Raw genomic sequence first — 24,790 nt, 5'->3', positions numbered from 1 at the left:
TGGCTGAACATTACAGTGCCTCCGGAAAGTATTCAGACCCCCTGACTTTTTTCCAAAAATGTTTCGCTAGTCTTATTCTAAAATGTTTTAAATGAATACAAATCCTCAAATCTACGCACAATTACCCCATAATGCCAAAGAGAAAACAGGTTGTTATACATTTTTGTTAATTTATAAAAAAAATATATAAAACAGATCTTATTTGCATAAGTATTCAGACCCTTTGCTATGAGATTCAAAATTGAGCTCAGGTGCATCCTGTTTCCATTGATCATCCTTGAGATGTTCCTACAACTTGATTAGAGTCCACCTGTGGAAAATTCAATTGATTGGACGTGCATTGGAATGGTCCCCAGAGTTGACAGTACATGTCAGAGCAAAAACCAAGCCATGAAGGAATTGTCCGTAGAGCTCCGAGACAGGATTGTGTCGGCACAGATCTGGGGAAGGGTACTAAGAATGTCTGTAGCATTGAAGGTCCCCAAGAACACTGGCCTCCATCATTCTTAAATGAAAGAAGTTTGGAACCACCAAAACTATTCCTAGTGCTGGCAGAAGGGCCTTGGTCAGGAGGGTGACCAAGAACCCGATGGTCACTCTGACAGAGCTCTAGAGTTAGGCTGTGGGGATGGGAGAATCTTCCAGAAGGACAACCGTCTCTGCAGCACTCCACCAATAAGGCCTTTATGGTAGAGTGGCCAGACGGAAGCCACTTCTCAGTAAAAGGCACATGACAGCCCGCTTGGAGTTTGCCTAAAGGACTCTTCAGACAATGAGAAACAAGATTCTCTGGTCTGATGAAACCAAGATTAAACTCTTTGGCCTGAATGCCAAGCGCACATGTCTGGTGGAAACCTGGCACCATCCCTACGGTGAAGAATGGTGGTGGCAGCTTCATGTTGTGGGGATGTTTTTCAGCGGCAGGGACTGGGAGACTAGTCAGGATCGAGGAAAAGATGATCGGCGCAAAGGACAGAGAAATCCATGATGAAAACCTGCTCAGGACCTCAGAATGGGGCGATGGTTCACCTTCCAACAGGACAATGACCCTAAGCACACTGTCAAGACAATACAAGTGGCTTGGGGACAAGTTTCTGAATGTCTGTGTGGCCCAGCCAGAGCCTGGACTTGAACCCGGTCGAACATTTCTGTTGTGCAGCAACGCTCCCAATCCAACCTGACAGCGCTTGAGAGGATTTGGAGAGAGGAATGGGAGAAACTCTCCAAATACGTGTACCAAGCTTGTAGTCATACCCAAGGAGACTCAATGCTGTAATCGCTGGCAAAGGTGCTTTAACAAAGTACTGAGTAAAGGGAATGAATACTTGTGTAAATGTGATACTTACATTTTTTATTAAATGACCCCCCCCCCCAAAAAAAAAAAAAAAATATTTAATCAATTTAACAAAATGTGGAAAGTCAAGGGGTCTGAACTTTTTAAAGATTATTGAAATGTAATTTATTTATTACATTGCTCTCTAGCTCTTTGTTTATATGAACTGGGTGGGGGGGTGGGGGTGATATATACAGTACCAGTCAAAAGTTTGGACACACCTACTCATTCAAGGGCTTTTCTTTATTTTTACCTGCAAAACACCAGTCTCGACATCAACAGCGAAGAGGCGACTCTGGGATTCTGGCCTTCGAGGCAGAGTTGCAAAGAAAAAGCCATATCTCAGACTGTCCAATCAAAAGACAAGATTAAGATGGGCAAAATAACACAGACACTGGACAGAGGAACTCTGCCTAGAAGGCCAGCATCCCGGAGTCGCCTCTTCACTGTTGACGTTTAGACTGGTGTTTTGCGGGTACTATTTAATGAAGCTCCAAGTTGAGGACTTGTGAGGTGTCTGTTTCTCAAACTAGACTCTAATGTACTTGTCCTCTTGCTCACTTGTGCACCAAGGCCTCCCACTCCTCTTTCTATTCTGGTTAGGGCCAGTTTGCGCTGTTCCGTGAAGGGAGTAGTACACAGCGTTGTACGAGATCTTCAGTTTCTTGCCAATTTCTCGCATGGAATGGCCTTCATTTCTCAGAACAAGAATAGACTGACGAGTTTCAGAAGAAAGTTATTTGTTTCTGGCCATTTTGAGCCTGTAATCGAACCCACAGACGCTGATGTTCCAGATACTCAACTAGTCTAAAGAAGGCCAGTTTTATTGCTTCTTTAATCAGAACAACAGTTTTCAGCTGTGCTGACATAATTGCTAAAGGGTTTTCGAATGAGCAATTAGCCTTTTTAAAATGATAAACATGGATTAGCTAACACAAAGTGCCATTGGAACACAGGAGTGATGGTTGCTGATTATGGGCCTATGTAGATATTCCATTAAAAATCAGCCATTTCCAGCTACAATAGTCATTTACAACATTCACTATGTCTACACTATTTCTGATCATTTTGATATTTTAATGGCCAATTTTCTTTTCTTTCAAAAACATGAATTTCTAAGTGACCCCAAACTTTTGTGTGTGTATAAAATAATATATATATATATATATATATATATATATATTAAATAATTCCTAGGAGAACAGAGACCTGCTCAGTCAGACAAGAGATGAAGAGATGGACCGGAGAGGATGGGGGTAGACAGTGGAGGGAGACTACAGGGGGAGACGGGGGGGGGGGGGGGGGGGTTAGCTCCAGGCGGCCTATCAAGTGTGGGGTATGATAATCTGACATTAGTCAAGTTGCATGCAGGTTTAAGAGGAAAGGCACGCACTCTACTAAGCCCAGGGCCTTAGGGAGAACGGAGAGGAGTGAGGGAGGACTGCAGGGGGGGGGGGGGGCTAGTTTTAGAGCAAGGGGAATGGGGTTGAAAGGAGAGGGAGGGAAAGCGGAGAGGGAGCTAGAAATGCAGTGGACAAATAATGGGAAGAAAATTGTGTTTTGATATACTGTACAAGCTATTGAAGTCATCCATTGGTCCAGGTGGCCAAATCACGCCGCAAGAATACAGTTGACGCTGTCTCTGTCTGTTGGCTATACAGAGTAGGCTAACCTTGTTAAGACGCTCTACTGACGTGTTTTCTCTCTCTCTCTCCCTCCTCCTACTTCTCTTCCCTCCACCCCTTTTCCTCAACAGATTATGTTTATTTTGAAAACTCATCCAGTAACCCACTGCTGATCCGGCGGATAGAAGAGCTCAACAAGGTGAGACGGTGGTGCGTGTGTGTACAGTCTCTCTGGCCCTAACTAGGGTTGTGCTGGTCATGAAATTGTCAGCTGGTAGTTGTCACTCAAATAACTGCTGGTCTCACGGTAATTTACCTTTTTTTTTAAATTAACATAAACACGTTTTAGCATCTCAGGGCTTCCACACGTAGCCTTCAAGCAAGCCACCGATTCGGATCTTTGGAACATGAATCTATTTATTATAGCCGACACCGCCACAATAAATCCATGATTTAATTTAGGCTAAAGAAACATTAGGCTACATTATCTCATATCATATTTCAGAAGAACAGAAATGGCATATTCTGAGTCTTATGTTAGGCTCTGATCTAGCTATGCTATATGGCCGTGGGCTGCAGCAGTTCATTTGGCAGGTAAGGGGGGGGGGGGGGGGGGGGGGTTTGTTACATTGGAGCAGCGCCCAGAGGGAGCAATGTTGCTACATTGTATCATTTCATCACCTGTTATAACCAGGAGTACAGGCCCAGTCTCAGCAGACTTTGCAAGTTTACTGACAATGCAGCCTCTGAAAATGGAGCACTGCTTTGCGACAGACATGTTTACAGCCAAGAAAATGGCTTGTCTCTAGCCTATACGGTTACCAAAATATGACCCATATTACCAGATGCATATTTGACTTTCTATCGAATTTCACGTGCATTTTGTATAGTTTCACAAACTGTGTTGCGGGCCGTTTTTAAACTAATCCTGGCTCGCAAACTATTGCTTTGATAACAAACGTTGTTCAGTCATGTCACCTAGCTAGCTAACAACCTGGTAATGTAACTTGACAGTAGGTTTAGGCTAATTTGATTGGCACAGGAAGAAAGGAAAAGAGTCTGCTACTCGTGAGATGTGCTTCAAAGGTAGGATTCATATAGGCCTAATGTAAGCCTAAACTGTATCACAAATCCATTTCTTTCTGGTGCTCCTTACATTTTGTTTGTGGCCTAACGTATTAAAAGTTGGGAGCAGTGTTTGGGAGAGCGAGAATGGTGTGTGTTTAGTATGAGGGAGACGGTGTGGGAAGGAGAGTGTGGTTTTTAATTGAAGAGTAGAAGGTTTCATGCAGTGTTTTCCCTTACTGACACAATGACATGCAGATCATTATGCATGTACAGTTGAAGTTGGAAGTTTACATACACTTAGGTTGGAGTCGTTCACTCATTTTTCAACCACTCCACAAATTTCTTGTTAGCAAACTATAGTTTTGGCAAGTCAGTTAGAACATCTACTTTGTGCATGACAAAGTAATTTTTACAACATTTGTTTACAGACAGATTATTTCAGTTATAATTCCCTCTATCACAATTCCAGTGGGTCAGAAGTTTACATACGCCAAGTTGACTGCCTTTAAACAGCTTGGAAAATTCCAGAAAATGATGTCTTGTTCTGATAAGCTAATTTACATCATTTGATTCAATTGGAGGTGTACCTGTGGATGTATTTCAAAGCCTACCTTCAAACTCAGTGACTCTTTGCTTGACATCATGGGGAAATCAAAAGAAATCAGCCAAGACCTGAGAAACAAATTTGTAGACCTCCACAAGTCTGGTTCATCCTTGGGTGCAATTTCCAAACGCCTAAAGGTACCACGTTCATCTGTACAAACAATACTGGGACCACACAGCCATCATACCACTCAGGAAGGAGAGGCGTTCTGTCTCCTAGAGATGAACGTACATTGGTGCGAAAAGTGCAAATCAATCCCAGACCAGCAAAGGACCTTGTGAAGATGCTGGAGGAAACGGGTACAAAAGTATCACATATCCACAGTAAAACAGTCCGCAGCAGCGCCTCTTCAACCTCAGGAGGCTGAAGAAATTCGGCTTATCACCAAAAGCACTCACAAACTTCTACAGATGCACAATCGAGAGCATCCTGTCGGGCTGTATCACCGCCTGGTACGGCAACTGCTCCGCCCACAACCGTAAGGCTCTCCAGAGGGTAGTGAGGTCTGCACAACGCATCACCGGGGGCAAACTACCTGCCCTCCAGGACACCTACACCACCCGATGTCACAGGAAGGCCATAAAGATCATCAAGGACAGCAACCACCCGAGCCACTGCCTGTTCACCCCGCTATCATCCAGAAGGCGAGGTCAGTACAGGTGCATCAAAGCTGGGACCGAGAGACTGAAAAACAGCTTCTATCTCAAGGCCATCAGACTGTTAAACAGCCATCACTAACATTGAGTGGCTGCTGCCAACACACTGACTCAACTCCAGCCACTTTAATAATGGGAATTGATGGGAAATGATGTAAAATATATCACTAGCCACTTTAAACAATGCTACCTAATAATGTTCCCTACATTATTCATCTCATATGTATACGTATATACTGTACTCTCATCTACTGCATCCTTATGTAATACATGTATCACTAGCCACTTTAACTATGCCACTTTGTTTACATACTCATCTCATATGTATATACTGCACTCAATACCATCTACTGTATCTTGCCTATGCCGCTCTGTACCATCACTCATTCATATATCTTTATGTACATATTCTTTATCCCCTTACACTTGTGTCTATAAGGTAGTAGTTTTTGGAATTGTTAGCTAGATTACTTGTTGGTTATTACTGCATTGTCGGATCTAGAAGCACAAGCATTTCGCTACACTCGCACTAACATCTGCTAACCATGTGTATGTGACAAATAAAATTTGATTTGATTTGAAACAAGTACTATATCGACATAACCTGAAAGGCCTCTCAGCAAGGAAGAAGCCACTGCTCCAAAACCGCCATAAAAAAAGCCAGACTATGGTTTGCAACTGCACATGGGGACAAAGATTGTACTTTTGGAGAAATATCCTCTGGTCTGATGAAATAGAACTGTTTGGCCTTAATTACCATTGTTATGTTTCGAGGATAAAGGGTGAGGCTTGCAAGCCGAAGAACACCATCCCAACCGTGAAGCACGGGGGTGGCAGCATCATGTTGTTGGGGTGCTTTGCTGAAGGAGGGACTGGTGCACTTCACAAAATAGATGGTGTCATGAGGAAGGGAAATTGTGGATATATTGAAGCAACATCCCAAGACATCAGTCAGGAAGTTAAATCTTGGTCGCAAATGGGTTTTCCAAATGGACAATGACCCCAAGCATACTTCCAATGTTGTGGCAAAATGGTTTAAGGACAACAAAGTCAAGGTATTGGAGTGGCCATCACCAAACACTGACCTCAATCCTATAGAAAATTTGTGGGCAGATCTGAAAAACCAATGTTTTTCAAGGAGGCCAACAATCCTGACTCTGTTATACCAGCTCTGTCAGAAGGAATGGGCCAAAATTCACCCAACTTGTGGAAGGCTACCCAAAACATTTGACCCAAGTTAAACAATTGAAAGACAATGCTACCAAATACTAATTGAGTATATATACTTCTGACCCACTGGGAATGTAATGAAAGAAATAAAAGCTGGAATAAATCCTATTCTGACATTTCACATTCTTAAAGTTGTGATCCGAACTGACCTAAGACAGGGAATTTTTACTCTGATTTAAATGTCAGGATTTAAATGTGTTTTAAATGTATTTGGCTAAGGTGTATGTAAACTTCTGACTTCAACGGTATATTCCTCCAGCCAAATCACAGGTAGGCCTTTGGCTGATTTTTGCTCATATTTGCGTTCTATGCAGTATTCTATTATTCACTAAACAGTGTGAAAGTAAATTCAATCTGCTGTATTGAGTAGAAGTGTGAATTTCAGTGACGGGTTTTTGCATAGCACACGCGCAGAACGGGAACAAGTGTCAACAAGTATTCCCACCCCCCCCTATTGTGACAACACTAATACAAACTATGTATACATGTTTGCCTTTTTTCCCCTAATACATGCTAAGGCTGCATGATGCAACTAATGATTTTGAAAAAAAAAGTTGCATGAAAGGAAAGAGCTCTGCTATTTCACGTCATCAGTCTTTCATCCACAATTTGACAAGCCCTTGATAATATTCTCACCTGTCAGACTATCGTCAATTTAAATCTGGTCTTTACATATCTACTAGTATGTGTGGATTTATGTTATTTAGAATAGAATGGCCCACAAACAACAAAAAAAACATGTAATCCGTGGGCTGCTTGAATAGGGAACAGAGGAAAAGCTTCCCATGGCGATGTTAATGTTCCAGGTAGGCTACACCGGTTGTAAAGCAGATTGATTGTGCTTCATTTTAAGAATTGAGCAAATAAATACAGCAGCACGAGGAAGCTGGCATCCTCTTTTTAAATAGCGGGGAGTCAAAGCTCTGTTTTCACACGCTATTGCGCAGTTACTGGGCTGATATGAATCCGTTCCGATACGCTCTGTGTGTAGGTTATGAGCTCTGCGACCATGTTCCAGGACTCCTAGGCCTATTGGCTATGTTTTGGAGTTATTTGGACTCTTTAGTTGTGATGGGCCTATATGTTTTTGATGAGGTTTCTATTGGATCGACTATATGATGCATGCCACTAGGATTTGGAAAAAGTCGTACTGTATGTGCAGTTTCTTGTCTTAGACTGAACATGCTGGGCATCATTCACAAGTGATGATATTCTCACCCATCAGATTATTCTCAATTTAATCTTTTACATATATTAAATAATGTGTGAAATTTAGTTTTGGACTTAGAATGGGCCATTTTCATGCACCTGTGCACTTCAACCTCTCCCTGTCTGAGTCTGTAATGCCATCATGTTTCAAGCAGACCACCAGCAGTCCCTGTGCCCAAGAACACTAAGGTAACCTGCCTAAATGACTACCGACCTGTAGCGCGCACGTCTGTAGCCATGAAATGCTTTGAAAGGCTGGTCATGGCTCACATCAACACCATTAACCCAGAAACCACTCCAATTTGCATACCGCACCAGCAGATCCACTGATGATCCAATCTCTATTTAGGCTCTGAGGACCCACGCCAAGTCTTTTCAGTCCCCTGAGGGGGAATAGGTTTTGTCGTGCCCTCTTCACGACTGTCTCGGTGTGCTTGGACCATGATAGCTTGTTGGTGATGTGGACACCAAGGAACTTGAAGCTCTCAACCTGCTCCACTACAGCCCAGTCGATGAGCATGGGGGCTTGCAGGATCCAGTTGTAGAGGGAGGTGTTTAGTCCCAGGGTCCTTAGCTTAGTGATGACCTTTTGAGGGAACTATGGTGTTGAACGCTGAGCTCTAGTCAATGAACAGCAGTCTCACATATGTGTTCCTTTTGTCCAGGTGGGAAAGGGCACTGTGGAGTGCAGTAGAGATTGCATCATCTTTGGAGCTGTTGGAGCGGTATGCAAATTGGAGTGGGTCTAGGGTTTCTGAGATAATGTTTTTTATGTGAGCCTTGACCAGCTTTTCAAAGCACTTCATGTCTACAGACATGAGAGCTACGGGTCGGTATTCATTTAGGCAGGTTGCCTTAGTGTTCTTGGGCTCAGGGACTATGGTGGTCTGCTTGAAACATGTTGGTAATACAGACTCCGACAGGGAGAGTTTGAAAATGTCAGTGAAGACACTTGCCCGTTGGTCAGCGCATGCTTGGAGTACACGTCCTGGTAATCTGTCTGGCCCTGCGGCCTTGTGAATGTTGACCTGTTTAAAGGCCTTACTCACATCGGCTGCGGAGAGTGTGATCAGTCGCCCGGAACAGCTGATGATCTCATGCATGTTGCAGTGTTACTTGCCTCAAAGTGAGCATAGAAGTAATTTCGCTCATCTGGTAGGCTTGTGTCACTGGGCAGCTCTCGGCTGTGCTTCCCTTTTGTAGTCTCTAATCGTTTGCAAGCTCTGCCACATCGGACGACCGTCGGCGCCAGTGTAGTACGATTTGATCTTAGTCCTGTATTGATGCTTTGCCTGTTTGATGGTTAGTCGGAGGGCATAGCGGGATTTCTTATAAGCTTCCAGGTTAGAGTCCCACTCCTTTTAAAGCGGCAGCTCTACCCTTTAGCTCAGTGCGGATGTTGCTTGTAATCCATGGCTTCTGGTTGGAGTATGTACGTACAGTCACTATGGGGACGACGTCATCGATACACTTATTGATGAAGCCGTGACTGATGTGGTGTACTCCTCAATGCCATCGGATCCCGGAACATATTCCAGTCTGTGCTAGCAAAACAGTCCTGTAGCTTAGCATCTGCTTCATCTGACCACTTTTTAATTGTTTTTTATTGACTGAGACATTGGTGCTTCCTGCTTTAATTTTTGCATGTAAGCAGTAATCAGGAGGATAGAATTATGGTTAAGGTTTGCCAAATGTAGGGAGAGGGAGAGCTTTGTACGCAGCTGTGTGTGGAGTATAGGTGGTCTAGTTCTTTTTCTTTCTCTGGTTGCACAATTAACATGCTGATAGAAATGAGGTAAAAACGGATTTAAGTTTCCCTGCATTAAAGTCCCCGGCAACTAGGAGTGTCGCCTCTGAGCTTTTTCCTGTTTGGGTATAGCTGTATACAGCTCATTGAGTGGGGTCTTAGTGCCAGCATCGGTCTGTGGTGGTATGTAGACCGCTACGAAAAATGTCGAAACTCTCTAGGTAGATAATGTGGTCTTCTTATGAGAGATTCTACCTCGGGTGAGCAAAACCTTAAGACTTCCTTAGATATCATGCATCAGCTGTTGTTTACAAATATACACAGACCGCCACCCCCTTGTCTTACCAGAGGCCGCTGTTCTATCCTGCCGATAGTGTATATCCCGCCAGCTGTATGTCATTCATGTCGTCGTTCTGCTACGACCTGGTGAAACACAAGATATTACAGTTTTTAATCTCCTGTTGGTAGGATATAGTTGCTTTTTAGTTTGTCCAATTTATTATCCAGCGGCTGTACGTTGGCCAATAGTACGGATGGCAAAGGCAGGTTAGCCACTCGGCGGCGTATCCTCACAAGACACCCCAATCTCTTTCCGCTATACCTCTTCTGTCTTTTTCTCCTGTGAATGACGGGGATGAGGGCCTGTTCGGGTGCCTGGAGTAAATCCCTCTTGCCCAACTCCATTAAAGAGAAATTCTTTGTCCAGTTCAAGGTGAGTAATCGCTGTTCTGATTACCAGAACCTCTTTTCGGTCATAAGAGATTGTAGTGGCAACATTATGTACAAAAAATGTGGAAAAAACGAACAAAATAGCAAGGTTGGTGAAGAGCCCATGATACGGCAGCCATCTTACAACCACCATCTACAAGCTTTTACGGGCAGTTATTTTTCATGCCAGCCAGGTAGGCTACTCCGGTTGTAAAGCGTAGCAATGTGCTTAATATTAGGAAAGTTGAGAAATAAATATAGTAGGCCAAGCCTAGAGAAGAAATGTTGCAAAGCCTATAGAAGAAATGTTGTGCAACACTTACTTATTGGAACACTTATTTCATTCCATGCATCAACCAGCTATGAGGAGCTGGCTTCGCTGGGCAACTGGGGATCCTATTCCGCTCAAACTCTGAATGCCAGGGCTCTCATGAAGTGTTTAATTCGATTGTATTTGCATTGACGTCCGAGTGATTAGCGGGACAGTGGCGCGCTGAGTACCAGACCATTAGCGACTAGCTGTTAGCAAGTTTGGTAGGCTACTAATGACCATCTGCGACATCAGAGTGCAGTTTTGGAGAAGCGTAGTTACTGTGATTCAACGGTCATGTGGAATTTGGTGAGGAATGACTCATGACTGCCGGTGTGGTGGTGATACTGTCACTGTAACAGCCCTTGTCCTAACATGTGCCAACTGTCCTGTCTGGTTGTTTAATTGTACTGGAGACTAGTGTCTGTGATTGACAGTAGACACAGAGCTGAGTGTAGGCCTAGCTAAGCTGCCTCTCTCATGTCACTCAGTCTGCCCAGACAGGCATAACACTGTCTCTTTCCCGATAAGTCTCTCCTGGATCCCTCATTCTCCGACTCCTCAACGCATTGGAGTAAAAGGTAAGAGGGGAGGGACTTTGGGTCATCTTCTCCGAAGCCGTTTGAGAAGGAAGGAGGTGATGAATCAAGCAAAGACTAATTCAGAAAAATTATGAGTAGTCGATCCACTTTGATCAACCAATCAACACTGAAATGTAAAATAGTTTAGTTATTACGTAGGCCTAGCCTAGTTGTGCTACTGTTTCTACAACATGTAAAACTTCACCAGGCTAGTTTCTCATTAGTACGTATCAGCCTAGCTGGTATTGATCCTTCTGTTCTCAGATCATCAGCAAACTCCAACTCTACTCTCTCGGTGTGTGACCAATGACGTGTGGCAGGCTGGGCTGGCGGATTACGGTCGTTACCATGGTAACCCTCCATCTCATCTCTCTCTTGTGTTGTGTTGCAGACTGCCAATGGAAACGTGGAGGCTAAAGTGGTGTGTTTCTATCGACGCAGGGACATCTCCTCGACACTCATCGCCCTGGCTGACAAACACGCACGTGAGTGACACGCACGGTTCACTGTTCAGTCAGAAGTCTTCACCATCTAAACACTGTTCAACATCGAATGCCAAAATTCAAATCCCCTAGTAGTGTGACTGTTCGGTCAGAAACCACTTTTAAATGGATGGAACCTTTAAACAGGCTATTCTCATTCCGATTAAACATCTTGCAAGAGAGACCTGTTCACTAACCACCATTCAGCTTCCAATGACACTTCATCGCCTTGTATAGATCAAATGGACAGTTTAACTCAAGTGCTCGGTGTGTAAGGTTTTCAGATGTGCAGTCTAAACCTAATTTAACCTAATGACTTCTGCCTGAAGAGTGAATGTGTAGTGAACAACCTATGTATCTGTCTTGGTCTAATCTAGGCAAATGTCAGTGTTTAGTGTATGTTTGCTCGTCTATGCAGATTTGTGTCGTCGGCGTCGTGTGTGAATGACTGTGCATGCCAGCATTGCTTTATTTGTGTGTGTACTCTTCGTCCCGTGTGTGTATATATATATATATGTGTGTATATATATGCGGGTGGTAGCTGTTGCTGCCGGTAGCTGTTGCTGCCGGGAACTGTGAGGGTGGGAGCTGTTGCTGCCGGTAGCTGTGAGGGTGGTAGCTGTTGCTGCCGGTAGCTGTGAGGGTGGTAGCTGTTGCTGCCGGGAGCTGTGAGGGTGGTAGCTGTTGCTGCCGGTAGCTGTGAGGGTGGTAGCTGTTGCTGCCGGGAGCTGTGAGGGTGGGAGCTGTTGCTGCCGCTAGCTGTGAGGGTGGGAGCTGTTGCTGCCGCTAGCTGTGAGGGTGGTAGCTGTTGCTGCCGGTAGCTTTGAGGGTGGTAGCTGTTGCTGCCGGTAGCTGTGAGGGTGGTAGCTGTTGCTGCCGGTAGCTGTGAGGGTGGTAGCTGTTGCTGCCGGGAGCTGTGAGGGTGGTAGCTGTTGCTGCCGGGAGCTGTGAGGGTGGGAGCTGTTGCTGCCGGTAGCTGTGAGGGTGGGAGCTGTTGCTGCCGGTAGCTGTGAGGGTGGGAGCTGTTGCTGCTGGTAGCTGTGAGGGTGGTAGCTGTTGCTGCCGGTAGCTGTGAGGGTGGTAGCTGTTGCTGCCGGTAGCTGTGAGGGTGGTAGCTGTTGCTGCCGGGAGCTGTGAGGGTGGGAGCTGTTGCTGCCGGGAGCTGTGAGGGTGGGAGCTGTTGCTGCCGGTAGCTGTTGCTGACGGGAGCTGTGAGGGTGGGAGCTGTTGCTGACGGGAGCTGTGAGGGTGGGAGCTGTTGCTGCCGGTAGCTGTTGCTGACGGGAGCTGTGAGGGTGGGAGCTGTTGCTGACGGGAGCTGTGAGGGTGGGAGCTGTTGCTGACGGTAGCTGTGAGGGTGGGAGCTGTTGCTGACGGTAGCTATGTGGGTGGGAGCTGTGAGGATGGGAGCTGTTGCTGACGGGAGCTGTGAGGGTGGGAGCTGTTGCTGCCGGTAGCTGTTGCTGACGGGAGCTGTGAGGGTGGGAGCTGTTGCTGACGGGAGCTGTGAGGGTGGGAGCTGTTGCTGACGGTAGCTGTGAGGGTGGGAGCTGTTGCTGACGGTAGCTATGTGGGTGGGAGCTGTGAGGATGGGAGCTGTTGCTGACGGGAGCTGTGAGGGTGGGAGCTGTTGCTGCCGGTAGCTGTTGCTGACGGGAGCTGTGAGGGTGGGAGCTGTTGCTGACGGGAGCTGTGAGGGTGGGAGCTGTTGCTGACGGTAGCTGTGAGGGTGGGAGCTGTTGCTGACGGGAGCTGTGAGGGTGGGAGCTGTTGCTGACGGTAGCTGTGAGGGTGGGAGCTGTTGCTGACGGTAGCTATGTGGGTGGGAGCTGTGAGGATGGGAGCTGTTGCTGACGGGAGCTGTGAGGGTGGGAGCTGTTGCTGACGGTAGCTGTGAGGGTGGGAGCTGTTGCTGACGGTAGCTATGTGGGTGGGAGCTGTGAGGGTGGGAGCTGTTGCTGACGGTAGCTGTGAGGATGGGAGCTGTTGCTGACGGTAGCTGTGAGGGTGGGTCGTTTTTTGTGGATCAGCAAGGAGGAGCTCTACATTTAATTTAAGGGGCTTTATTGGCTTGGGAAACATGTTTACATTGCCAAAGCAAGTGAAATGGATAAAATAAAATGAACAAGTGAAATGAACAGTAAACATTACTCACAAAAGTTACAAAAGAATAAATACATTTCAAATGTCATATGTCAGTGTTGCAATGATGTGCAAATAGTTAAAGTACAAAAGGGAAAATAAATAAACAGGTTGTATTTACAATGGTATTTTTTCATCACTGGTTGCCATTGTGGTAACAGGTCACAAATCTTCCTGCTGTGATGGCACACTTGTATTTCACCCAATAGATATGGGCGTTTATCAGAATTGGATTACTTTTCGAGTTCTTTGTGGATCTGTGTAATCTGAGGGAAGTATGTGTCTCTAATATGGTCATACATTTGGCAGGAGGTTAGGAAGTGCAGCTCAGTTCCACCTCATTTTGTGGACAGTGTGCACATAGCCTGTTTCTCTTGAGAGCCCGGTCTGCCTGTGGTAGCCTTTCTTAATAGCAAGGCTATGCTCACAAAGTCTGTACATCGGTCAAGATTTCCTTAATTTTGGGTCGGGCACAGTGGTCACGTATTAGCCACTGTGTACTCTCTGTTTAGGGCCAGTAAATTCTTTGCTGTGTGTCAAGTAATTATCTTTTTGTTTTCTTATGATTTGATTGAATCTAATTGTGATGCTGTCCTGGGGCTCTGTGGGGTCTGTTTGTGTACAGAGCCCCAGCACCAGCTTGCTTGGGGGCTCTTCTCCAGGTTAATTTCTCTGTAGTTGATGGCTTTGTTAGGAAGGTTTGGGAATTGCTTCCTTTCAGGTGGTTGTAGAATTTAACAGCGCTTTTCTGGATTTTGTTAATTAGCGGGTATCGGCCTAATTCTGCTCTGCAGGCATTTGCTGTTTTACGTTTTACGCAGAGGATTTGGTGTTTGCCCCATTTTCTTTTGTGAATTATTGGTTGGTGAGTTGACCTCACAACCATAAAGGGCAATGGGTTCTATAATTGATTCATGTACTTTTAGCCAGATCCTAATTGGTATGTTGAATTTTGTTGTTTTGATGGCATAGAAGGCCCTTCTTGCCTTGTCTCTCAGATCGTTCACAGCTTTGTGGAAGTTACCTGTGGCACTGATGTTTACGCCGAGGTATGTATAGTTTTTTTGTGTGCTCTAGGGCAACGGTGTCTAGATTAAATTGTATTCGTCGTCCTGGCAACTGGGCCTTTTTTGGAACACCCATTATTTTTTGTCTTACTGAGATTTACGGTCAGGGCCCAGGTCTGACAGAATCTGTGCAGAACATCTAGGTGCTTCTGTAGGCCGTCCTTGGTTGGGGACAGAATCACCAGATCATCAGCAAACAGACAATTGACTTCAGATTCTAGTAGGGTGAGGCCGGGTGCTGCAGACTGTTCTAGTGCCCTTGCCAATTCGTTGATATGTATGTTGAATAGGGTGGGGCTTAAGCTGCATCCCTGTCTCCCCGTCCCCCCTGTCCCTGTGTAAATAAAACCTTCTTTTTTTTCTGCCAATTTTATAATGTTGTATGTTTTTTTTTTTCTTCCCCACACCACTTTCCATCAATTTGTATAGCAGATCGTCGTGCCAAATTGAGTCATGCTTTTTTGAAATCAACAAAGCATGAGGATTTAGCCTTTTTGTTTGTCTATTAGTTATTATAGGACTATTTCTCTCTCTCTCTACCATTTTGTATTTCATATACCTTTGACTATTGGATGTTCTTATAGGTACTATAGTATTACCTGCCTAATCTCGGGAGTTGATAGTCTTGAAGTTATCAACAGCGCAGTGCTTGAAGCATTGCGAAGAGCTGCTGGCAAATGCTGTAAAGTGCTGTTTGAATGCTTATGAGCCTGCTGCTGCCTACCATCGCTCAGTCAGACTGCTTTATCAAATATCAAATCATAGACTTAATTATAATAACACACAGAAATACAAGCCGTAGGTCATTAATATGGTCAAATCCGGAAACTATAATTTCGAAAACAAAACTTGTATTCTTTCACTGAAATACGGAACCGTTCTGTATTTTATCTAACGGGTGGCATCCATAAGTCTAAATATTCCTGTTACATTGCACAACCTTCAATGTTATGTCATAATTACGTAAAATTCTGGCAAATTAGTTCGCAACGAGCCAGGCGGCCCAAACGGTTGCATATTCCCTGACTCTGCGTGCAATGAACGCAAGAGTGACACAATTACCCAGAATTTAATATTGCCTGCAAACATGCATTTCTTTTAACTAAATACGCAGGTTTGAAAAAATATACTTTTGTGTATTGATTTTAAAAAAGGCATTGATGTTTATGGTTAGGTACATTCGTGCAACGATTGTGCTTTTTTTCTCACAAATGCGCTTTTGTTAAATCATCCCCCATTTGGCGAAGTTGGCTGTCTTTGTTAGGAAGAAATGGTCTTCACACAGTTTGCAACGAGCCAGGCGGCCCAAACTGCTGCATATACCCTGACTCTGTTGCACAGAACGCAAGAGAAGTGACAGTTTCCCTAGTTAAAATAAATTCATGTTAGCAGGTAATAGTAACTAAATATTCAGGTTTAAAAATATATAATTGTGTATTGATTTTAAGAAAGGCGTTGATGTTTATGGTTCGGTACACGTCAGTGCAACGACAGTGCTTTTTCTCCAAGGTTGCTGTTGACGCATATCCCCTGGTCGTTATTGCGGTCAAATTTGTCTCCAATTCTATGGATTTGGGTGATCAGTCCTTGGTTCCAAATATTGGGGAAGATGCCAGAGCTGAGGATGATAAACCGTTTAAGTATAGCCAATTTCATTGAGCATACCATCAACCCCACAGGCCTTTTTGAGTTGGAGGGTTTGTATTTTGTCCTGTAGGTCATTCAATGTATTGGAGAATCCAGTGTGTTTTGGGAGTCTTTAATAATTGATTCTAAGATTTGTATTTGATCATGTATGTTTTTTCTGATCTTTGTTATAGAGCAAAAAATATTTGAAGTGGTATATCCATACATCTGTTTTAGATAAAAAAAAGGGTTAAGTTTTCCAATTTTCCCAGAAGTGGTTAGATTTGATGGATTCTTCAATTACATTGAGCAGATTCCTGATGTGCTGTTCCTTCTTCCGTAGTGTATTTCTGTCTTTAGTGATTCACCATAGTGAAGGCGTAGACTCAGGTTTTCTGGGTCTCTGTTTTTGGTTGGATAGGTTCTCAATTTCTTAGGTTTTTGCATTCTTCATCAAACCTTTTGTCATTGTTAATTTCTTAGGTTGTCTGCTTTACATTTAAAATGTTTTGATAGGGAAGCTGAGGTCAAATATGCTGTTTAGGTTTTCTACTGCTAAGTTCACACCTTCACAGTGAAACCTTTTCTCCAGGAAATTGTCTAGAAGGGATTGAATTTGTTGTTGCCTAATTGTTTTTTGGTAGTTCTCCACACCTTTCCTTCCATCTATAGCATTTATTTATTATTCAATTCCTTTGGCTTTGATGCCACATGATTTTGCTGTGATGTCAGTGGACTGACTGTATGCTCTAAGAGACTCTGGGTTGAGGTCAGTGATAAAATAGTCGACAGTACTACTGCCAAGAGATGAGCTATAGGTGTACCTACCGTAGGAGTCCCCTCAGCCTACCATTGACTATGTACTTACCCAGCGTGTGACAGAGCTACAGGAGGTGTGACCCGTTTTTGTTGGTTACAGTATATTGTGTCTAGTGAGACATGTGGCGGAGGGAATGCTGTCACCTCCAGGTAGGTGTTTGTCCCCCTGTGTGCTGAGGGTGTCTGGTTCTTGTCCAGTTCTGGCATTTTGTTCGCCACAGACTAGTACATGTCCCTGAGCCTGGAAATTGTTGAGATCCCCCTCTAGGATGGAGACGCTGTCATCGTTTAAAGTATGGGGATTCTGTTGGGGGATATAGCTAGCACACAAGGACATTTTGCTCTGAGATCATTTCCTTAATAATTTCTAGTCAGATGTAAAATGTTCCTGTTTTGACTAATTTAATAGTGGATTAGGTCTGCTCTATACCAAATTAGCATACACCCTGAGTCTCTTCCCTGTTTCACACCTGGTAGTTTGGTGGATGGGACTACCAGCTCTTTGTAACCTAGAGGGCAACCAGTGCATCCAGCTCTTTTATACAGTGTTTCTTGTAGGATGACTGTCTGTATTTCCAATTTCTTTGAAGTCTAGTTTGCTGCTCTTTAGGCCAAATGCATATGACCTCAGACCTTGTATATTCCAGGATGAGATAGTAGCAGCTTTGTGTTCCATAGCGTCTAGTGTGGTTTAGGCCCAGACCATCACAGTAGGTTTGAGCAGAGCATGTTGAGCATCTGATACATACCGCTTAGGTCGCAGGATGGGCTTGGGTGGGGGTAATAGTGAGGGTTGGGCCTGTTGCTCTGCTCATGGCCTGTTATGTTGAGGTCCTTGCCGCAGGGGCGGGGGGCATAGGTCGGGCAGAAGGGTCATAGGTCTGATATGGGATGGCCTACATAGGGTGTGGTGAGGGTTTGCTTGGGGTGGTCTTAGCTGGTTGGGGTGTGGCTGGTGATGCTGTGGTCTGGGTGTAGGTCCTCTTGGTGTGGGTTCTCTCTGCATGTCCTTCGGGAGGGGGTTTTGCCGGTCTGGGAGGGTGTCTCTCTGGTCTGGGCGTTGGTGTCCATTGCTCTGTTGCTCCTGTCTGAGGTGCTGGGGCTGCAGCTGAGGGTGATGTCCTTCAGGGTCCTGGCAAAAGTTTGGATTGCTGCCTTGTAGAGGTGGACCTGGTTGTATGTAAAGGCTGTTCAAGTCCAGGGTGGAGTGGTGGGCCAGGTAGACATTAGGTTTTAAGGCATAGTCTCGTGAAATTCTTGCATTCACCCTTTGTATGGTGGCAGTGTGAAAGTATTTTCGTGGTAGCAGGGTGGAGATTACCACTTGTACGTTAGGGAAAGTGGAAGAAGCTTTTTCAATTACTCCCTTGAGTGCTGTTGTCACCCTTTCCTGTTGGCCCCTCAGGTCATTTGTGCCTGTGTGAATTATGTGGCTGTGGAACCCTAGTCTGTCCTCTGACAATAGCTCCAGGACATGCCTTGTGTTTGGGGACCAGGGTTTAGCCACTTTGTGTTTGGGGACCAGGGTTTAGCCACTTTGTGTTTGGGGAAAAAGTTTATCCTATTGAATGTATTTGCCATTTGAGTCAATGAGGAGCACAGTCTCTGTCATGTGTCCTCAGTGGATGTGGGGGGGGGGGGGGTGTTTGTCAGGAGGCTATCGGGGGAGCTGACAGGGGGCTGTTAGGAGGGGGTGGTGTCTGTTGGGTTGGCGGGTCCTTTGTTGTCTGTCCCACTGTGGTGTTGAGGTTGTGGTCCAGGTCTGAGGTGGGCTGTTCTGCTGTCTAGTCTGGGGGATTGTCCTGCTCTCTGTCACACCTCAGCTTTCTGACCTCGTCCTTCAGTGCCATCTGTACCCCTTTAGGTTCTCTTACCTCAGTCCGTAGAGCAGCCAGCTCTCTGACAGCCGTCCATCTCCACCTTCTGCCCTCCAGGTCTTGTTGGGGGGGGGGGGGGGGTGCTGCTAGTCTGTTTTGTGGGCTTGGATTGTGTGGACTAGCGCTCTGAGCTCCACCGTGTCTCGCTCTGAGCTCCACCGTGTCTCGCTCTGAGCTCCACCGTGTCTCGCTCTCAGTGATGGAGTAGTGCAGTTGTGGGACCTGGGTGTGTTCAGTGCTGGAGGGGGGTGGGTGGTTTGACTATCCTTTAGTTTGAAGAGGTGTGATCAGACTTAGGGTAGCTTTACATAACAAAATTACCTAGAGATTATTGTCCTTTAATTTTTGGCTAGTAGCTTCGGACTGAATATTACTCACTCAGTTTTGTGTTGGAGGGTATTTCCAGGTTCCACTGTGTTTCTTCTGCAGGTTTTGGTTTGTTAGAAGTTTTTTTCCTTGATAGTCCTTGTTAGTAATAGTCCATTCAGGTCATTTTGTCCAAAATCAAGTTTACATATTTTGGGGATTGGAGGTTTTAATGTTTAGTATCCTGTGTAAGTCCTTGTGAAAAAATGTTTATCTACATTTATCCAACACTAATATTTTTTGCAGAAGAGCCCATGAGCTCTCTCCTCTCTTCTCTTTCTGTGTGTTCCTGCGGGAGAACCACTCATTTTTGAGAGCCGTGTGTGTCCCGGACAGTCCCAACTTGTGCTGGTTTGTGTGTGGAGTATGGGCCTCTTGGTTCTATGTGCCGCCAGCACCATCAGTCAGTCCCTCCAGAATTCCTAATTGTCCCAAATGGCACCCTATTCCCTATATAGTGCACTACTTGCGACCTGGACTCAGTGTACTATGTAGGGAACAGGGTGCCGTTTGGACTCAGTGCACTATGTAGGGAACAGGGTGCCGTTTGGACTCAGTGTAATATGTAGGGAACAGGGTGCCGTTTGGGACGCTACCCCAGACAGCCATTTGCAGTATGTGAAGTATGCATGTAAGGAATGGCTCTTCACCCCATGGGTGTGGTGGTGGTCTGCTGCTGTATCCTGTCTGAGTTCTGGAGCCGTCAGCCCAAGGACAAAGAGGGAAAAGGGGGAAATCTGAGGGCCTGTTGGCTTTCCCAAACAGTGTGTGTGTTTGGAAATGGGAGAGGCAACTTTACACTCTGAGAGTGGCCCTGTGGAACATTGTCCTTGTGTTGTACCAGATGGCTTTCTTTCTCCATTCTGGATTATTGCCTGTGCGGTGTGTGTGTGTGCTGTGAGTCACAGATCAAATATTTCCCTTGCCGGGATTCGGTTGGAGCCTTCCCTTAGAGGGCCTGTGACTGCACCCTTACTCCAGGTCTTGGCCCCGCCCCTGTCGGCAGAGCTGCCTCCTGAGTGGTCAGTTCCACTGACATGGCCTTTTGCTCCTCTGGCCCCTCCCTCAGGCCCATATGACTTAGCCTCTCTTTAATTTCCGTTTCTATTCTGAGAGCTCTAGAACTCTAGGCCGTTGGTTTCAGTAAACAATAGACATCAATGGTGACGATGAATCCATTCACAAACACACAAAAAAATGAGTGGGAAAGTACACAAGAACCGTTTCTCAATGTAGGCTCTAGACTTCATAACTTTTAGAATGCATCGTTGAAATAAAGTCAAAGTTCTTCAGAGCTCAGGATCTGAGGTGTCGCTCCTCTCTTCTTTCCCTCCTCTACTTGTAAGGCCTCTCATTCATTCATCAATAATTGAGAATTGGTACGGGTAGGTGAGATGGAGAGGCAATTTGTGGAGAGTATGGATTTGGTGCTGTGCCAGAAAATTGGCTGTGTCTTTTTATGGATAGAGCGGGTCATGGCTCAGGGAGTCAGTCAGGGGCTGGTGATAATGGTGCCACTGCACCTGTCTACCACCTGGCTACATATCCCCAGGCCAAAGCAGGCCTGATGGTTGACCCTCTTCAACTTGGGCTGGGAATTGCCTGGGACGATATTAACACACTACTGCCTATACAATATGTATTGTGATTCTATATGTACTGCGATTGTATTATTGACCAGGTACAGCCGACTAGTCAAATATAATGTAATCCAAAACTAATATTGGGAGTCCCATAGGGCGGAGCACAATTGGCCCCGCTTTGGCCGGTTTTGGCCGGGGTAGGCCAGGCCGTCATTGTAAAAAATAATTCTTAACTGGCTTGCCTAGTTAAATAAAGGTTACACACACACACACCACTCTGACCATTTACGTACGTCCCCATTACCAGTAAAACATAATCAAAACCTATTTCTTTCACATACTTGCTGTGCTGTTTCGTTGTTCATTTGTACAGTCGTTTCATTCTCAACCAGGATTTCTATTGAACGCCGTTTGAGTCGTTGTGTGTCAAATAAGATGCACGTCAAATAAGCTTGTTGACCAATCAGAACCTGAATATGACTGCACGTCACAGAATAATTTAACGCGTTCATTCATTTTTTTTATGTGGCTATTACACATTGATTACACTCACTCGTATTTCATGTCACAGTGCTTCATTGATACGTATGCTGTGATGCTGGTAAAGTTGTCTCGCTCACCTACAGGGCTGGTCATAAAAAAAAAAAAAAGAAGCTAGCTAGATCATGGATGCAAACAATGTTCTTCCACAAGAACATAGCAAAACGACATCTGTTTCAGTAGCTACAGTAGCTAACTATATAGCTAGGTGTCATCTAAAAATAACCCTAATTTTACAAGTCGGCTCTTGTTTGATTAATGGTGGGTCGGACCCATTTGTGAAGCTAGCCACAATAAGGATAAGCCCAATATTGGACTTTGCGGTTAGCCTTCAAAATAAAAGTATGTCATAGACAGTGATGTAAATGAATACAATGTAGATTTATGCCATAATTGAATAGATCATGCTAAATGAGGGTGGAATGTTATATAAAATCAATAAAAGACACTAATTTGTTAATTTCACATCTGTTAATCACACTGAATGTATTATTCTTTAGAATTGCATTGGGGGCATACTTATTTCACTGTACAGTCTTAACTATGGATTGTGGATCAATGACATGGGTTATCAGTCTACTCAGTGACACCCAGAGAACATTAGCGCCGTAGCTCTTATTGCGGGACTCTGAAACCACTTCCGGCGCCGACAGAGATGGCCGCCTCGCTTCGCGTTCCTAGGAAACGATGCAGTTTCTTTGTTTTTTTACGTGTTATTTCTTACATTGGTACCCCAGGTCATCTTAGGTTTCATTACATACAGTCGAGAAGAACTACTGAATTATAAGAGCAGCGTCAACTCACCATCAGTACGACCAAGAATATGACTTTCGCGAAGCGGATCCTGTGTTCTGCCTTTCACCCAGGACAACGGAATGGATCCCAGCCGGCGACCCCAAAAAACGACTTCGTAAAAGGGGGAAACGAAGCGGTCTTCTGGTCAGACTCCGGAGACGGGCACATCGTGCACCACTCCCTAGCATTCTTCTCGCCAATGTCTAGTCTCTTGACAACAAGGTTGATGAAATCCGAGCAAGGGTAGCATTCCAGAGGGACATCAGAGGCTGTAACGTTCTTTGCTTCACGGAAACATGGCTCACTGGAGAGACTCTATTGGAGTCGGTGCAGCCAGCTGGTTTCTCCACGCATCGCGCCGACAGAAACAAACATCTTTCTGGTAAGAAGAGGGGCGGGGGTGTATGCTTCATGGTTAACGAGACGTGGTGTGGCCACAACAACATACAGGAAGTCCTTCTGTTCACCTGATTTAGAATTCCTCACAATCAAATGTCGACCGCATTATCTACCAAGGGAATTCTCTTCGATTATAATCACAGCCGTATATATTCCTCCCCCCCAAGCAGACACATCGATGGCTCTGAACAAACTTTATTTGACTCTTTGCAAACTGGAATCCATATATCCTGATGCTGCATTCATTGTAGCTGGGGATTTTAACAAGGCTAATCTGAAAACAAGACTCCCTAGCATATCAGCATATCGATTGCGCAACCAGGGCTGGAAAAACCTTGGATCATTGCTATTCTAACTTCCGCGACGCATATAAGGCCCTGCCCCGCTCTCCTTTCGGAAAAGCTGACCACGACTCCATTTTGTTGATCCCTGCCTACAGACAGAAACTAAAACAAGAAGCTCCCGCGCTGAGGTCTGTTCAACGCTGGTCCGACAAATCTGATTCCACACTCCAAGACTGCTTCCATCACGTGGACTGGGATATGTTTCGTATTGCATCAAACAACAACATTGACGAATACGCTGATTCGGTGAGTGAGTTCATTAGAACGTGCGTTGAAGATATCGTTCCCATAGCAACGATTAAAACATTCCCAAACCAGAAACCGTGGATTGATGGCAGCATTCGCGTGAAACTGAAAGCGCGAACCACTGCTTTTAATCAGGGCAAGGTGACCGGAAAGATGACCGAATACCATCAGTGTAGCTATTCCCTCCGCAAGGCAATCAAACAAGCTAAGCGTCAGTATAGAGACAAAGTAGAAATCCCAATTCAACGGCTCAGACACAAGAGGTATGTGGCAGGGTCTACAGTCAATCACGGATTACAAAAAGAAAACCAGCCCCGTCACGGACCAGGATGTCTTGCTCCCAGGCACACTAAATATTTTTGCCCGCTTTGAGGACAATACAGTGCCACTGACACGGCCCGCAACCAAAACATGCGGACTCTCCGTCACTGCAGCCGACGTGAGGACAACATTTAAACGTGTCAACCCTCGCAAGGCTGCAGGCCCAGACGGCATCCCCAGCCGCGCCCTCAGAGCATGCGCAGACCAGCTGGCTGGTGTGTTTACGGACATATTCAATCAATCCCTATCCCAGTCTGTTGTTCCCACATGCTTCAAGAGGGCCACCATTGTTCCTGTTCCCAAGAAAGCTAAGGTAACTGAGCTAAACGACTACCGCCCCGTAGCACTCACTTCCGTCATCATGAAGTGCTTTGAGAGACTAGTCAAGGACCATATCACCTCCACCCTACCTGACACCCTAGACCCACTCCAATTTGCTTACCGCCCAAATAGGTCTACAGACGATGCAATCTCAACCACACTGCACACTGCCCTAACCCATCTGGACAAGAGGAATACCTATGTGAGAATGCTGTTCATCGACTACAGCTCGGCATTTAACACCATAGTGCCCTCCAAGCTCGTCATCAAGCTCGAGACCCTGGGTCTCGACCCCGCCCTGTGCCACTGGGTACTGGACTTCCTGTCGGGCCGCCCCCAGGTGGTGAGGGTAGGCAACAACATCTCCACCCCGCTGATCATCAACACTGGGGCCCCACAAGGGTGCGTTCTGAGCCCTCTCCTGTACTCCCTGTTCACCCACGACTGCGTGGCCACGCACGCCTCCAACTCAATCATCAAGTTTGCGGACGACACAACAGTGGTAGGCTTGATTACCAACAACGACGAGACAGCCTACAGGGAGGAGGTGAGGGCCCTCGGAGTGTGGTGTCAGGAAAATAACCTCACACTCAACGTCAACAAAACTAAGGAGACGATTGTGGACTTCAGGAAACAGCAGAGGGAACACCCCCCTATCCAGTTTTAAGTTCCTCGGCGTACACATCACAGACAAACTGAATTGGTCCACCCACACAGACAGCATCGTGAAGAAGGCGCAGCAGCGCCTCTTCAACCTCAGGAGGCTGAAGAAATTCGGCTTATCACCAAAA

General features: G+C 45.5%; 1 protein-coding gene across 3 annotated transcripts in view; it reads left to right on the top strand.

Annotated features, from left to right (window-relative positions):
• mta1 (metastasis associated 1) overlaps positions 1-24,790 on the top strand; it is a 47,667-nt gene that overhangs the window by 3,824 nt on the left and 19,053 nt on the right. For all 3 annotated transcript variants that reach the window (XR_004210586.1, XR_004210585.1, XM_020487670.2), the window contains exons 2-3: positions 3,090-3,157; positions 11,463-11,556. Coding sequence is in view for 1 of the 3 variants with exons in the window: in XM_020487670.2 (XP_020343259.2) it covers positions 3,090-3,157; positions 11,463-11,556 (162 nt within the window). In the remaining 2 variants the exon portion in view is untranslated. The remainder of the gene's footprint in view (positions 1-3,089; positions 3,158-11,462; positions 11,557-24,790) is intronic.

This window comes from Oncorhynchus kisutch, linkage group LG7 (assembly GCF_002021735.2).
Source record: "Oncorhynchus kisutch isolate 150728-3 linkage group LG7, Okis_V2, whole genome shotgun sequence".
In the NCBI taxonomy this organism is placed as follows: Eukaryota; Metazoa; Chordata; class Actinopteri; order Salmoniformes; family Salmonidae; genus Oncorhynchus; species Oncorhynchus kisutch.
Note: the sequence above shows the minus strand (reverse complement) of the source record. Positions and strands in the feature narration are given on the sequence as shown.